General features: G+C 55.7%; 1 protein-coding gene across 1 annotated transcript; it reads left to right on the top strand.

The window, feature by feature from the left end:
- Window positions 1-1,450: 1,450 nt before the first annotated feature.
- LOC137141821 (putative olfactory receptor 10D4) lies at window positions 1,451-2,720 on the top strand. Its single transcript, XM_067530915.1, has 2 exons — window positions 1,451-1,809; window positions 2,153-2,720. The coding sequence occupies exons 1-2, from the start codon at window positions 1,451-1,453 to the stop codon at window positions 2,718-2,720; spliced, it is 927 nt and encodes a 308-aa protein (XP_067387016.1).
- Window positions 2,721-14,717: the final 11,997 nt, after the last annotated feature.

Raw genomic sequence — 14,717 nt, 5'->3', positions numbered from 1 at the left:
TTCTCCCACTGACATAGCCACTGCTGCTTGCGGGGGCTGGAGTATTTAAGTTGACAGTAGAGCTCTGTCCCATCGGCTTAGCCTGTCTTTACTAGCCGTGCTACAGCGACGCTGCTGTAAGCTCTGTAGTGTAGCCAGCATGTGATAAACCCAGCACAACCCCTTCTCCCTTTCAAGAGCACCTCTCATGCATGGGGAAAGCTCCCTGACATAATGCAAATAGACACTTCAATATTGTCCTTCAAATCTGACCTTAAAAATCCCCTGTAGTGATATTCACAGAACGCAGCCTGCTGATCCTGGCTGAGCAGATGACACGCTGTCGCTATTCCTCCTTCGTTCCTTTTCCCTTTTTCTCTAACCCCTATAAAACTGCCCAAACAATTCATATATTTTAACAAAGCTGGGGTAATTCTTCACCAGATTCATTTTTTGTATGTTGCATCCTCACGCTCTCATTTAACACAAACACAGAGCAGCACGACATTGATAAAAATGAATCCCTGCCAAACAAACTACTCCACTGCACACACAATAATCCCTGTGCAGAAGGATGAGAGAGAGAACAAACCACATATGACAAACGTTGGTCACATCCCCAAATCCACCAGTGGAAGGCTCTAAGATGCTGTGGAGAGCCTGTATAGAATAGAGTTGAAGAAATTAGAGCAGGATAGGACTGAAGAGAAGAAATTGGAATCAAGTAGAATAGAATAGGACATCCCCTTTGTCTGTTCGTCTTTGGATGGAAAGATTTTCAAGGCAGCCATTTCCTCTTTCTCTGTTCTGCACTGCACAGTGAGGACCTGATCCCAACTGGTATGACAATGATGTAAATACAAACTACTACGAATGAAAGGCAGTAATGTGGTGACATGCAGTAAAGAGGTGGGAGTGGAGGGAAGGGTGAGCATTGCAGTAAAAGGATGATATATCTTTTTGTTTCAGTAACTCATGGGAATTATTTCTCTCCCCTACCACAGCAATGAGTCCTACATCGGGTTGGTCAACCGCACCGTGTTGACTCATTTCATCTTCTTAGGAACCCTCAACACTAACAGCCTCCAGACCATCCTCTTTGTTGCCATCTTAGCTTTCTACCTTGCACCCTGCTGGGAACCTGCTCATCTTCTGAGCCATCCTTGATGACTCCCGCCTGCACACCCCATGTACTTCTTCCCAGTATGATCTATAAGAACGGAATAGATAGAAGATGGTTGAATGGAAAAGAAGAAAGGACAATTAAATTGGGTAGCATGAAATAGAATCAATGAAATATTAGAGTCCTGATTCTCCACTCACTTTCACCAGACTTATGATGCTTAGAAAGGTTTACCCTTGTAGATTAAGTTGTGCTGTGCTAAGGAATAAACAAACCATAATTTATTGAGATTGCTAATCTGGCTGCATTCTCTCTGTGCTTCCAGGAATGACCCCGTCTCGCATGGAAATGGAGAATCGCATTGTGGTGCCGGAATTCATTCTGTTAGGGATCCCCAACACCAAAGGCCATGAGACCATCCTTTTCATTGGCTTCTTAGCTTTCTACCTCTGCACCCTGCTGGGCATTTTCCTCATCTCATCAGCCATTCTCGCTGACTCCCGCCTGCACACCCCCATGTACTTCTTCCTCTGCAATCTCTCTGTGATGTACATTGGATTCGCCTCCATCACCACCCCTAAATTCCTGGTCAATCTCTGGACCAAGAGTAAAACCATCTCGCTGGGAGGGTGCATGTCCCAGGTCTTCTTCTACCAGTTCCTAGGCATCACCGAGTGCCTGCTCTGCACTGTCATGGCCTTTGACAGGTACGTGGCCGTCTGCCACCTTCTGCACTACCTGATAATCATGAACTGGAGGGTGTGCGCCATTCTGGCCGCCAGCTATCTACCTCTGCACCCTCCTGGGCAACCTGCTCATCTTATCAGCCATCCTCGGTGACTCCCGCCTGCACACCCCCATGTACTTCTTCCTCTGCAATCTTGCCATGCTGGACCTTGGATTAGCCTCCATCAGCACCCCCAAGTTGCTGGCCAACCTCTGCAGTCAGAGCAGGGTCATCTCGCTGGGCGGGTGCATGTCTCAGGTCTTCTTCTACCAGTTCCTAGGCTACACCGGGGAACTGCTCTGCACCGTCATGGCCTTTGACAGGTACGTGGCCATCTGCCACCCGCTGCGCTACCTGATCATCATGAACTGGAGGGTGTGCGCCATTCTGGCTGCCAGCACCTGGGTCACCGGCTCCTTTCACGCCACCATTCTCACCAGCCTGGCCTTCACCCTGCCCTACTGTGGGCCCAATGTGATAGACTATTACTTCTGTGACGTCTTCCCCGTGGCCAAGCTGGCCTGCGCAGACACGTACGTCATTGAGACCGTGAGCTTTACCAACACTGGGGTGGTGCCCATGATCTGCTTCTTCCTCATCCTCACATCCTACGTCTGCATCGTCTACTCCATCCTGAAGATGAACTCAGCCGAAGGGCGACGCAAAGCAGCCTCCACTTGCGCCTCACATCTGACGGTGGTAACACTGTTCTTTGGGCCTTACGCCCTGATCTACACGCAGCCACAGCTGAGCAAAGGGGTGGTGACCGCTGTGCAGCTCTTGGGCGATGTGGTAGCGCCCATGCTGAACCCGGTCATCTACACGCTGAGGAACAAGGAGGTGAAAGGGGCTCTGTGGAAACTGAGAGGGGGTCAGACGACTGCACATTGATGTGCTTCATATGCAGAAGCCCGGATGAACAACACTTTTCTGGGGGAGCTGCAGAGAGGGGCAGCTGACTGAGGGAGGAGCGTCCCTCCTGAATTGCCTGCACCACCCCCTGCACTGCAACTCCCCTTCGCATGGCCGGGGTCAGCCTGAATTTTCTCTGCTGTTTCTTTACCGTTCTCCAGGAAACCAATTTCCAAAGAGCCACAAACCCAGAAGAGGGCGACTGAGCAAAGAGAACTTGGACAGCTGTGGACATGGACTCTAAAAGCGGCTATAACTTCTGATGGACAATGGGAAAGCTGCATTGACCTGCAGGCCCTGGGCACTGGATGGCTGCAGATGGAGAAGGAGGGAGAGCAGGTGGCTATAGTGTTTAGTAACTGAGAACTGTGTCAGCTCAACACACCTACATTTAAAGAGCCCATGGGGATTAATTGTAAAGCATTATCTTGTGGCTAGGACAAAGGAGTGGGATGCAGGAGATCTGGGGAGTCATGTGATAAGAGGGAAGGTTCTCTCATGATCATTAACTCATAACACAAGAAACACAGTCTTGGAATAAATGGTCAGTTTCACAACAGCGAGAGGTAAATATTGGTGTCCTCTGAGGATCTGTATTGGGACAAGTGCTGTCCAACATAGTCATAAATGTTCTGGAAAAAGGAATAAGCAGTGAGGTGGCAAAGTTCACAGATGATACAAAATTACTCAAGATAGATAAGTCCAAAGCAGACTGTGAGGAGCTATAAAGGGATCTCACAAAACTAGGTGACAGGGCAACAAAATGACTAATGAAATGCAATATTGATCAAACAAAGTAACGCATATTAGAAAACACAATCCCAACTCTACATATAAAAATTATGGGGTCTAAATCAGTTGTTACTGCTCAAGAAAGAGGTCCTGGAGTCATCGTGGATAGTTCGCTGAAAACATGTCTCTCAATATCCAGTGGTGGTCAAAAGTGCTAACAGAATGTTAGAAACCATAAGGAAAAGGATAGATAATAAAACTGAAAGCAGAACAATACCACTATATAAACCAACAATTTGAATACTGAGTGTAGTATTGGTCTCACCAACTTAAAAAAGATATATTAGAATTGGGAACGTTTTTTTTTTTTTAAAAGGGCAACTCAGATGATTAGGCGTATGGAATAGCTTCTCTGTGAGGAGAGATTAAAAAGACAAGAATTGTTCAGCTTGGAAAAGAGATGACTGAAGGGGTATATCATAGAGGTCTATAAAATCATGAATGGTGTGGAGAAAGTGAATAAGGAAATGTTATTTATCCTTCACATAGCACAAGGAATAGGGATCACTGGAGGATTTTAATACTCATCAATTATAAAATAAAAGAAAGGAAACACTTCTTCACACAAAGCAGAGTCAACCTATAAACTCATTGCCAGGGGATGTTGCGAAGGCCAAAAGTATAACAGGATTCAAAAAAGAATCAGATATGTTTATGGAGGATAGCTCCATTACTGGCAATTAGCCAAGATGGTCAGGGATGCGGTCAGGTGTGTCCCTAAACCTCTGACTGCCAGAAGCAGGGACAGGATGACAGGGGGTGGATCACCTGATAATTGTCCTGTGCTGTTCATTCCCTCTGAAGCATCTGGTACAGAAGACAGGATACTGGGCTAGGTGGACCGGAGGTCTGATCCAGTGTGCTCATTCGTATGTTCTTTGAAAATCCCACTTACACACTCTAGTTTCTCTCCTTATGTTTACTATATGAACTTTGTTTTCCACTAGTGGGAACTTGAGCGATGCCATGCATCTTCAAGGAACAAGGCCAAACTGGTAAAAAAGATGGCCAATAAAACAAATGGGAGAAAGAGGAAGTTGATAGTAATGAATATAAACCAGAAGCTAGGAATGCTGACTTTGGCTGTTGTCTTCCTAAAGTGGTTGTGCTATGTCAATGACCTATCCGATGTCCCGGAGAGGTAAACCAAGTTAGGCTGGGCTGCAGGCAGTGGCTGTTTAAGAAAATATTTGGCTCGTGGCTGGCATTTGCATTCTCTACATGAAATATGCTAGAAGCCATCTTGGAAAAGCTCGGCTGAAGGCGTCATTGACGATGCACATTGCTACGGGGACTTTATGTGTTTCCGTGATGCCAATATTTAGTAACAGAGCACTGCCGCATATTCATCATGAAGAGGCCTCCATCGTCTTCTTGGCCAAGATCCATGAGAAGAGAGACTTGCCTCTGCACTCAGACCTCTTCAACCATTCGCCAATTCACCTGTCATCTAAATGTCCTTAATGCTCACTTAGATTCTACCATCATGTTCTATGGTGGCCTGTTTGGTATAACGAATGGTAAATGATGACAGTCATTAATCACCTTCTCTTCATCAAACCCATCATATGCCCGCCATTTTTTGACCAGTCAAGGCACCTGTGGTCTTCCCTGAATCAGTTACAAACAGGATAAAGCAACTGTGCAGCCAATCTCTTCAAAAGGGTTTCTCTAATAACCCATGCCGTAGATGCGGTCAACTTCAGACTGCATACCCTTGATGAGTGCCCGCTCACTTACTTCAGTGGTGTGCTATTGGCTCTTCACTTGGCCGATGACGATGCTATCAAATGGACATATGCTGATAATGAGAAGATAGGAATTTTAGAAAACTGATACGGGAAGCCAAGAGGCTCAAAAATAAATCTTCAGACAGTCAACTTAAGGAAAATAAGTAGTTTTTTGTTATAGTATATAGAATATAAATCATATTAAGATATATATATATATATATATTACATAGTAATTAATATTAGAGATATTACACAAAGAATCCTGACAATGATATTGATCCAGTACTAAATAGAAATGGTAGAATTATCAGTAATAATGTGAAATACAGAAATGTTCAATAAATATTTGTAGTCTGCATTTGGGAAAAAACAGATGATGTAATCATATCATATGATGATAATAAGAACACTATTTCCTTTCCCCTTGTATCTCAGGAGGATATTAAACAGCAGCCACAATAGTCAAACATATTCAAATCAGCAGGTCTGGAGAATTTACATCCAAGAGTTTTAAAAGAGCTGGCAGAGGGATCACTGGACTGCTACTAATGATTTTCAATAAACCTTGGCACCTCAGAGACATTCCAGAAGCTAATGTTGGGCCAATATTTAAAAAGGGGAAATGGGATGATTTGGGTAATTATGCACCTGTCAGTTGACATCAATCCCAGGCTAGATAACAGAGCAGCTGATACAGGACTCGATTAATAAAGGACTTGGGGGGTAAGACATTTTGGCTTGGTACCTTATGACATTACAAATTAAAAAAACCCTAGATTGATATAAAATCAACATTAAAGAGACAAGGTGGGTGAGGTAACATCTTTTATTGGATCTGCTTCTGTTGTTCATGGTGACAAGCTTGCAAACTTATACAGAGCTAAGACCTGAAGAAGAGCTCTGTGAAAGTTCAAAATATTGTCTCTCTCACCAGCAGAACTTGGTCCAATAAAAGATGTCTTTAGTTTTCTGGGACTGACACAGCTAAAGCAGCACTGCATACTGTGGCGAGGTGGGTCTGTTTGGCCCCGTGGGTCTGCGCTCCCTACGGCTATGCCGATGGTGTGGCTGGATGGCAGTGGGGGGGGGACCCGGTCTCACCCTCTATCCCAGGCCCCGACCCAGGTAACCTGCAAGGAGTAGCCTTGAACAGCTTAGTCCATGGGCTACTAGCTTCACTGGGTCGCTTGTCCACAGCCCCCTGCTTGTGGTCCTCCTTCAGGCTTTTGGGGCCGGCACCCCCCTGGCCTGGCCTGGCCTGGATGAACTTCTCCTTAACTCCAATGGCTGGGTGCTGTCTCCACACCCCCACTAGGTCCAAGCCTGATAGCAGCTCTGCTCTGCTCTGCTTTGCTTCACTTCGCTCTTCCACTAGCTCCACACATTGTAGCAGCTCTGCTCCACTCAACTTTCTCCCAACTCCCCCTACCTGCCTGAAACAGAGGCTTTTACCTGCTGTGGCCAGCTCCCTAATTGGCTTCAGGTGCCCCAGTTAACCTGGAGTAACCCTGGCAGTGTTACCCAGGGAACAGGGACTTGCTGAGCCTGGGGCTGATCTATTGGCCTTCCAGCCCTCTCTTTCTGCTGCTGGGGAGACTGCTGCCTTGGGGAGCCCCTCCTGCTGCTGCCCCTTCCTGGGGGTGCTGCCTGCTTCCCCCCCAGCTGGCTGTGGGGGCCTGCTGCTTCCCCTGCTGCCGTGAGCCCCCTTCCCCTGCTGCTCCCTCCCCCACTGGCCCCGGCCTTTGGGGCACCCTTGCCCCTCCTCTTCCCCATTCCCTGTCACTGCCCCCCCCTGCAGTTTTTCCCCACCCTGTAGTCTCCTCCCCAATTTCTTTGTTTGTTTGTTTGCTTCCTCCCACTTTGTTTGTTTATCCTGTCCTGCCCCCACCCTGGCCTTGGCTTGTTAGTTTGTTTGTTTGTTTGACCTCTCCCTGCCCTGCCTTGGTTTGTTTTTCTGCTTGAGTTGCCCCAGCCCTGCCTTGGTTTGCTCCCTGCCCCGCCCAGGCTCAGGGGGTTTGCCCCTGAGCCTTCCCAGCCCTGCCTTAGCTCCACCCCTCCCCCTTCCGCTGCCCTCTTCCCCCTCTGCCCTGGCCCAGTACCCCTGCCCCTTAGTGCTCATGGCCCCCCTCTAATTGCCCCCCCTGTTTTTTTGTTGCCCCCCCCTCCACACATTGCACCCCCTCCCCTAAGTTGCAATAGTCCTTGCCCTCAGTGCAGCCGGAGGAGCCGGTGTTCCACCCAGGGCTGGTGAGTGTGTTCTTTGTGCTCCTGCCTGGACTGGTCTTCCCTTCTACCCCTGTCTTGGCACACTCCTCCCCTGCTTTCAGCTTAGCGGGGAGGAGCAGTTGCTGTCCCTTCCCCCTCTCTCCCCCGTCCCACCTCCCCCTCCCTTTCCCCAACCACTCCCCCCTCCACCCCCTCCTTCCTCTTCCACCCTCCCCCCAATGGACCCGCCTCTATCCTCTCCCACGATGGCGTGTGTGTCTGGGGCCAGGACCCCCTCCCTGGATGCTCCTGCCCATTGCCCCGAGCCCCCCCTCCCGCCCAAGACATCTACCCCCACCACCTCCACCAGGCCACTGGCCGTCGGGCCCGGGGCCCCGGCGGTGGACGCCCCAGGAGGGGACACTAGGGACTCTGCAGCTGCTCCAGCTCCCGCCCCCCCTGCTCAGGGGGGAGCGCCCTCGGCCAGGAAGAAGGGCCAGGGGAGGAAGAAGGGCAAAGGCCCTGCCCGAGCGGCGCCCCCGCCCGTGGTGGGGCCTGCACCCAGTCCCCCGTCCCCCGCTGTCCCTTCCCCCGCTGTTCCCTCACCAGCTCTGGGGGTGGTGCCGCTCCCAGAGCGTACGCCCAGGTCGCTGCGGGTCCTCCGCCCGCCGCCGCCGTGTCATCTGGCCCGCCCGCCGCCTCCAGCACCATCCCTGGAGGCCGGGGCCCCTTCCCCACCCTTACCAGGAGGCATGGGGTCCGCTGCCTCCTGGTGCCTGCCTCGCCCCACGTAGAAACCTACGTGCGGGCATTGGCGCGGGTGGTGGGGCCCACGGCCGTGGTGGCGGCCTCCAAGATGTACGGGAAGGTGGCCTTCTTCCTGGCATTGGAGGCCGCCGCCCAGGAGGCGGTGGTGATGGGCCTGGCGGTAGGGGGCGTCCACGTCCCGGTGGAGCCCCTGGAAGACCTGGGCGTACGGGTGGTCTTCATCTCTGTCCCGCCCTTCCTCCCCAATGCCGCCCTTCTGCCTTTCCTCTCAGCCCTGGGGAGGCCCATCTCCACCATCAGGCCACTTCCCCTCGGCTGTAAGGACCCCGCCCTCTGCCACGTCCTCTCCTTCCGCCGGCAGGTGCAAATCCAACTGCCGCCGGCGGCGCGTGGTGGGGAGGCGCTAGAGGGGTCGTTCCTGGTGCCCCATCAAGGGGCCCAGTACAGGGTCCATTACAGGACGGGAGAGGCCCGGTGCTTCCTCTGCCGGGCAACGGGGCACGTCCGGAGGGACTGCCCCCTGGCCCGGCAAAGTGGGGAGCCCGGGCCCCCTGGGACCCAGGGGGTGACAGCCAGACCAGCGGCGGCGCCCCCCTCAGCCGAGCGGTCCCTGTGGCTGCCCCTCCCCCATCAACGGCCACCTCCGCTCGGGCCCCGGGGGTGCCTCCCCCGGTGCGCCGAGACGAGCGGGCGGGCCCCGCTGATGCCCGGAGCAGTCTGGCGGGGCCTGCGGGGGAGAGGGAGCCAGGGCCGCCCTTGGCGGGCACTGGAGTGGGATCGCTCCAGGGAAGGGTTTTTCCTTCCCCTGCCACCCCATCTCCGCTTTCTCTCGCCCCATCCCCTGCGCTCTTGCCCCCTGGCCCTGCCCCTGCCGCCCAGCCCTCCACCTCAGAGGGCTGGGTGCTCGTGCAGGGTAAGCGCGGCAAGCGCAAGGCCGGGACCCAGTGCCCCCTCCCCCTCGTCACTGAGGGGGGTGAACGTCCCTACAAGTCCCGTAAGGAGGCTGCTGGACCCGGGCCTTCCGCCGCACCCCCTGCACTGGCCGAGGAGACTGCAGTGGCAGCTGAGGGTGGTACCATCTCCCTCCTGGAGTCCCTTCTAGCGGAGTCCCCGGCCGGAGGCCCCTCTGCCCCCACGCCCCTCGCACCCCCTGTCGGTGTTGAGGCTGCTTGTGGTGGCGGGGGCAGATTTCTCCTCCCTTATGGAGGAGATAGACGCCTTGGGCCTAACCCCGGTGTGTCCGGGGGTGGACGAACCCTCCTGTCTAGAGAGTTCGGCCGAGACCGGCCCCCAGATGCCCTCCCTTTTCCCCTCCCTCCCTTCTCTAGCCGCTGGCCCTGCTCCTGTCCCCGAGACCCTTCCGGACCCTTCTCCCTCCATGGTCAACGGTGCCGTCTCCGCTGCAGCCCTTGGGGCGATGGACGGGGCCGTACACCTGGGCCCTGGGCAGCTGGACTTTCCACTCTCCAGTGCGGGACGGCCCCCCCTGTTGACCCAGTCACCCCTCCCCGGGAGTGTGGAGCCACCCATGATGTGGCTCCTGCGTCTGGCCCCGAAGCCGTCCCCCCTGCCTCGCCTGACCCTCCATCTCCCGGCCCCACTCCAGAGGCACCACGCCCCACTGGCTTGGCTGCCGTGGACTCTGTGCCACCTCCTGACCCTGTTCCTCCCCCGTCCCTTCCACTGACCCTGCCCCTGTCTCAGCCCCTCCCCTCCTCCTTGGTCCCTCCCCTTCTCTACCTTCCGCCCCCGAATCCTCCATCCCTCCCCCTGCTACCTGCGCCCCTGCCGCCCCTGGAGTTGTCTCCTTCCCCCTGGAGAGCTCCCAGGAGGCAGCCTTTGTTTTCACTACTCCCGGCCCTTTAGGGGCTGCTGTCTTCCCTCTGCCGCTGCCCCCGCCATCTGTTCCATCTGGCAGCGGGGCCCCTGTAGGGGCCAAGCCAGAGGACGAACCCCCCGAGGCTCTGCGTGAGGAGCTGCGCACCTTCCTCCGGGACTCCCGCGGTGCCCAGAACCGGGTGCAGCTCGCACTGCAGTGCTGGGGGGACTTTCACCGCGTCCTCCGGGCCGTGAGGGCCACGCTGAAGGAGGGGAAAGGGACCGGGCGGCAGGACGCCGTGGCCTATCAGCAGGCCCGCAGCTTCCGTGACGCTCTGATGGTCTTCGGGACCAGTCACGGGTTGCTGTGGAGCCCGGCGAGACCCGCTGGCGCTCCTGGACGCGAGGATCCCCCCCAGCCCTCCTCCTCATGCCAGTCACTTTTGTCACCTTAAACACCAGGGGCTACAGGATGGGTCTCCGCAGGACGCAGGTGCTCTCCTTCCTTCGGGAGGGGGGGTACTCCGTTGTGTTCCTGCAGGAGACCCACACGGACCCAGCCGCTGAGGCCAGCTGGCGGCTGGAGTGGGGAGACGGGGTGCACCTGAGTCACCTCTCCGCCCGCGTGGGCGGAGTGGCCACCCTGTTCTCCCCCGCCCTGCAGCCCGAGGTGCTGGGGACCACCGAGGTTGTGCCGGGCCGCCTGCTGCACCTGCGGGTCCGCATGGAGGGGCTGACGTTGAGCCTTGTCAACGTCTATGCCCCGACTGCGGGCCCGGAGCGGGTGCGGTTCTTTTCGCAGGCGGCCGCCTTCCTCGGTGCATTGGATCCTCGCGAGTGCCTGGTCCTGGGTGGGGACTTTAACACCACCCTCGAGGAGCGGGACCGCATGGGGACCGAGCAGTGCCAGGCCCCCTCCGACGTCCTCCGGGAGATTCTAGACCATCACTCCCTGGTGGACGTCTGTCGGGACCACCACCCGGACGACACTGTCACTTTCACCTTTGTCCGGGTGGGGGAAGAGCGGTCGAGCCACTCCCGGTTGGACGCCATCTATTTCTCTCATCACCATCTCTCGCGGGCCCACTCCTCCAGCGTACGGCCGGCCCCGTTCTCGGATCACCACTTAGTGACCGTGACGGCCTCTCTGATGGCAGAGAGGCCGGGGCCGGCCTACTGGCATTTCAACAACAGCCTGATGAAGGATGTGGGCTTTGTGGCGTCCTTCCGGGAGTTCTGGCTGGCCTGGCGGGGGCAGAGGTGCACCTTTCCCTTGGCGCGGCGCTGGTGGGACATGGGGAAGGTGCGCGCCCGGCTCTTCTGCCGCGACTACACTCGGGGGGCCAGCTGGCGGAGGGATGCGGGTATAGAGCAGTTGGAGCGGAAGGTCTTAGCGCTCGAGAGGCGTCTGGCCGCCAGCCCGAGGATCCATCCCTCTGCGGAGCGTGCCGGGAGAAGCGGGAGGAGCTCCAGGCCCTCGAAGACCTTCGGGCTCGGGGTGCCTTTGTTCGATCCCGCATCCGTCTCCTTCGGGAGATGGACCGCGGCTCCCGCTTCTTCTACGCCCTGGAGAAACGACAGGGGGCCCGGAAGCACGTCTCCTGCCTTCTGGCAGGGGACGGCTCCCCCCTGACGGATCCGGTGGAGATGCGTGGAAGGGCCCGGGCCTACTACGCCGACCTCTTCTCCCCGGATCCGACAGAAGCCGCCGCCCGCAGGATGCTCTGGAACGAACTTCCCACGGTCAGCACGGGCGACCGGGACCGGCTGGAGCTCCCTCTCACTCTGGCCGAGTTCTCGGAAGCCTTCCGCCTCATGCCCACCAATAAATCCCCGGGCATGGACGGGCTGACCGTGGAGTTCTACCGCGTGTTTTGGGACGTCCTCGGCCCGGACCTCACCATCGTCTGGGCCGAGTCCGAGGCCAGCGGAGAGCTCCCCCTGTCATGCAGGCGGGCCGTGCTCGCTCTGCTGCCCAAGAAGGGGGACCTCCGCGACCTCCGGAACTGGCGTCCCATCTTGCTCCTCTGCACGGACTACAAAATCGTGGCCAAGGCCATCTCCCTGAGGCTGGGGTCCGTGCTGCAGGACGTGGTCCATCCCGACCAGACCTACACCGTCCCGGGCCGCACCATCTTCGACAACCTGTATTTGGTCCGGGATCTCTTAGAGCTTGGGTGTAGGGATGGTCTGTCGTTCGCCCTCCTGTCCCTGGATCAGGAGAAGGCATTCGACCGGATGGACCACAGGTATCTCCTGGGCACCCTGTGGGCGTTTGGCTTCGGGCCCCGCTTTGTGGGTTTTCTCCGGGTGTTGTACGCCTCCGCGGAGTGCCTGGTCAAGCTCAACTGGACCCTGACCGAACAGGTCAGCTTCGGCCGTGGAGTGCGCCAAGGCTGTCCACTGTCAGGCCAGCTGTACGCCCTGGACATTGAGCCCTTCCTCTGTCTCCTCCGTCGGAGGATGACAGGTTTGGTGCTCCGTGAGCCAGCACAGAGGCTGGTCTTGTCAGCGTACGCCGACGACGTGCTCCTCGTGGTCCAGGACCCGCGCAACCTGGTGCGGTTGGAGGCCTGCCTGGCTGTCTACTCGGCAGCCTCCTCCGCCCGGGTCAACTGGGCCAAGAGCTCTGGCCTGATGGTAGGGGCCGGGTGGCGGGTGAGCTCTCTCCCACCCGCGCTTCAAGCCATCCGGTGGAGTGCGGGTCCCCTGCTCTATCTGGGCGTTTACCTTTCTGCCACCCATCCCTCCCCGGCAGAGAACTGGCAAGATTTGACGGACAGGGTGGTGCGGCGGCTCCAGAGCTGGACGGGACTGCTCCAGTGCCTCTCCCTTCGGGGGAGGGCGCTGGTCATCAACCAGCTGGTCCTGTCCATGCTCTGGTACCGCCTCAACATCCTGGTCCCGCCCCCGAGTTTCCTGGCCTACCTCCAGAAGCTAGTTCTGGAGTTCTTTTGGCCAGGACTGCACTGGGTCTCTGCAGGGATCCTGAGTCACCCCCTGGAGGAAGGGGGGCAGGGCCTGTGCTGCATCCGCAGCCAGGTCCACACCTTCCGCCTCCAGGCCCTGCAGAGACTCCTTTATGGTGCAGGTAGTCCGGCGTGGAGTCACTTGGAGCACGCCTTCCTCCGCCGCCTCCGAGGGCTCCGATATGACTGGCAGCTCTTTTTTCTCCACCCGAGGGGTCTTCCGCGAGACCTCTCCGAGCTGCCGATCTTCTACCGGGACCTCCTCCGGACCTGGAGGCTGGTCTCTGCCTCCAGGGCCCCTTTGGTCCCCGAGGGGGAGGATCTCCTCGCGGAGCCCCTGCTACACAACCCTCAACTTGGTGTGCAGGTGGCGGAGACCCCCTCGGTGCGACGGAGGCTGGTCCTGGTGGGAGTCACCAAGATCGGAGACCTCCTGGACTACGACCGGGGGGACTGGGTGGACCCCCATGCACTGGCTCGGCACATGGGGCTCTCCACCCTTCGAACCCCCTGGCGCGTACTCCAGGAGGTGAGGGCAGCCTTGCCCCCCGCTGCTCATGTCTACCTCGAGCGGGTCCTGCGAGAGGGTACTCCCCGCCCACCCCTCAGCCCTGGTCCTCCGGCACTTTTCATTGGGCCCTGGCCCCGCGAGCCCGCTCAGCCCCCCCTTTCCCACGCACCCAACTTCCAGGGCCTTTAAATGAGGTTTGGGAAACTATCTCCATTAGCTTCTTTGAAATCCCAACCAGAAGCACTCCCCAGTGTGATACTTTGCATTGTTAAGCAGATGTGTGTGTCTCCATTGTCATTAGCAGTTATTCCTTGGTTAGTGAGAGGAGACTCACCATAATTCATCTCCATGGAGTTACTCCTGATTTGCACATATATTTCTCACTATTTACTGAGGGTATTATATCAGTGTTAACGAACTGCTTGACTGTAAATCTTAAAATGAGGTGCCGATTCTTAGTTGGTGTCAACTGACACAACTCTATTGGATTCAGGGGTGTTTTGGTAATTCAAACCAGCTGGTGATCTGTCCCACTGACTCCAATGGAGCAATGCCAACTTACAACAATTGGGGATTTGGTCCCACTGACTCCATTGGATCTACACCTACTTGAACCAACTGGGGATCTGGTCCCATTGATGCCAATGGACCTACACTTACTTGAACCAACTGGGGATCTGGTCCCATTAACACAAATGGAAGAACACTAATTTACACCAGCTAAAATGTGTCCCTCTTTCTGGCAGATTCTCAATGCAAACCACTGGCTACTGCTGAAATAGTGTTTTAGATATTGGCAGGGGGGGGAACACTTGCAGAAAAATCATTCTGGGCACCAATCTCTCTTTGATTCTGAGAGCCAAGATAAAAAGGCAGGTAGGTTCTTCTGAGTTACTTTCTTAGTTCCAACTCAAGTTGGACTAAAGTTGAATTGCTAATTCTCTCAGTCAACCAGCGGCATAGACTCCTCTGGATATTCTATCCCAATGGCCAGCAAATAACACGGAACGGAGCCATGTCTAGAAGTCATTTTTTAAACCACTCTTCTTCTCAAGGTAAAGGTCAGGGGACTGGCTTTCGGAAATTTTGTACTTGCTCTGAGACAGGCAGGTTTGATAGTTCAGAGGAAGAACTTAGGACTTTGTGACCTTATGTTACTACTGCAGAATGTTCAGTCCCC

Source organism: Emydura macquarii, unplaced genomic scaffold (genome assembly GCF_026122565.2).
Source record: "Emydura macquarii macquarii isolate MOO-44397 ecotype Brisbane River unplaced genomic scaffold, CSIRO-AGI_Emac_v2 contig_3116, whole genome shotgun sequence".
Lineage (NCBI taxonomy): Eukaryota > Metazoa > Chordata > Testudines > Chelidae > Emydura > Emydura macquarii.
Note: the sequence above shows the minus strand (reverse complement) of the source record. Positions and strands in the feature narration are given on the sequence as shown.

Bases quoted from the DNA above. Each gene is read 5' to 3' on its own strand.
- LOC137141821 (XM_067530915.1), top strand. From the start codon at position 1,451: ATGGAGAATCGCATTGTGGTGCCGGAATTCATTCTGTTAGGGATCCCC. The intron at 1,810-2,152 runs GTACGTGGCCGT...GGCCTTTGACAG, and splicing joins ACTGTCATGGCCTTTGACAG to GTACGTGGCCATCTGCCACC.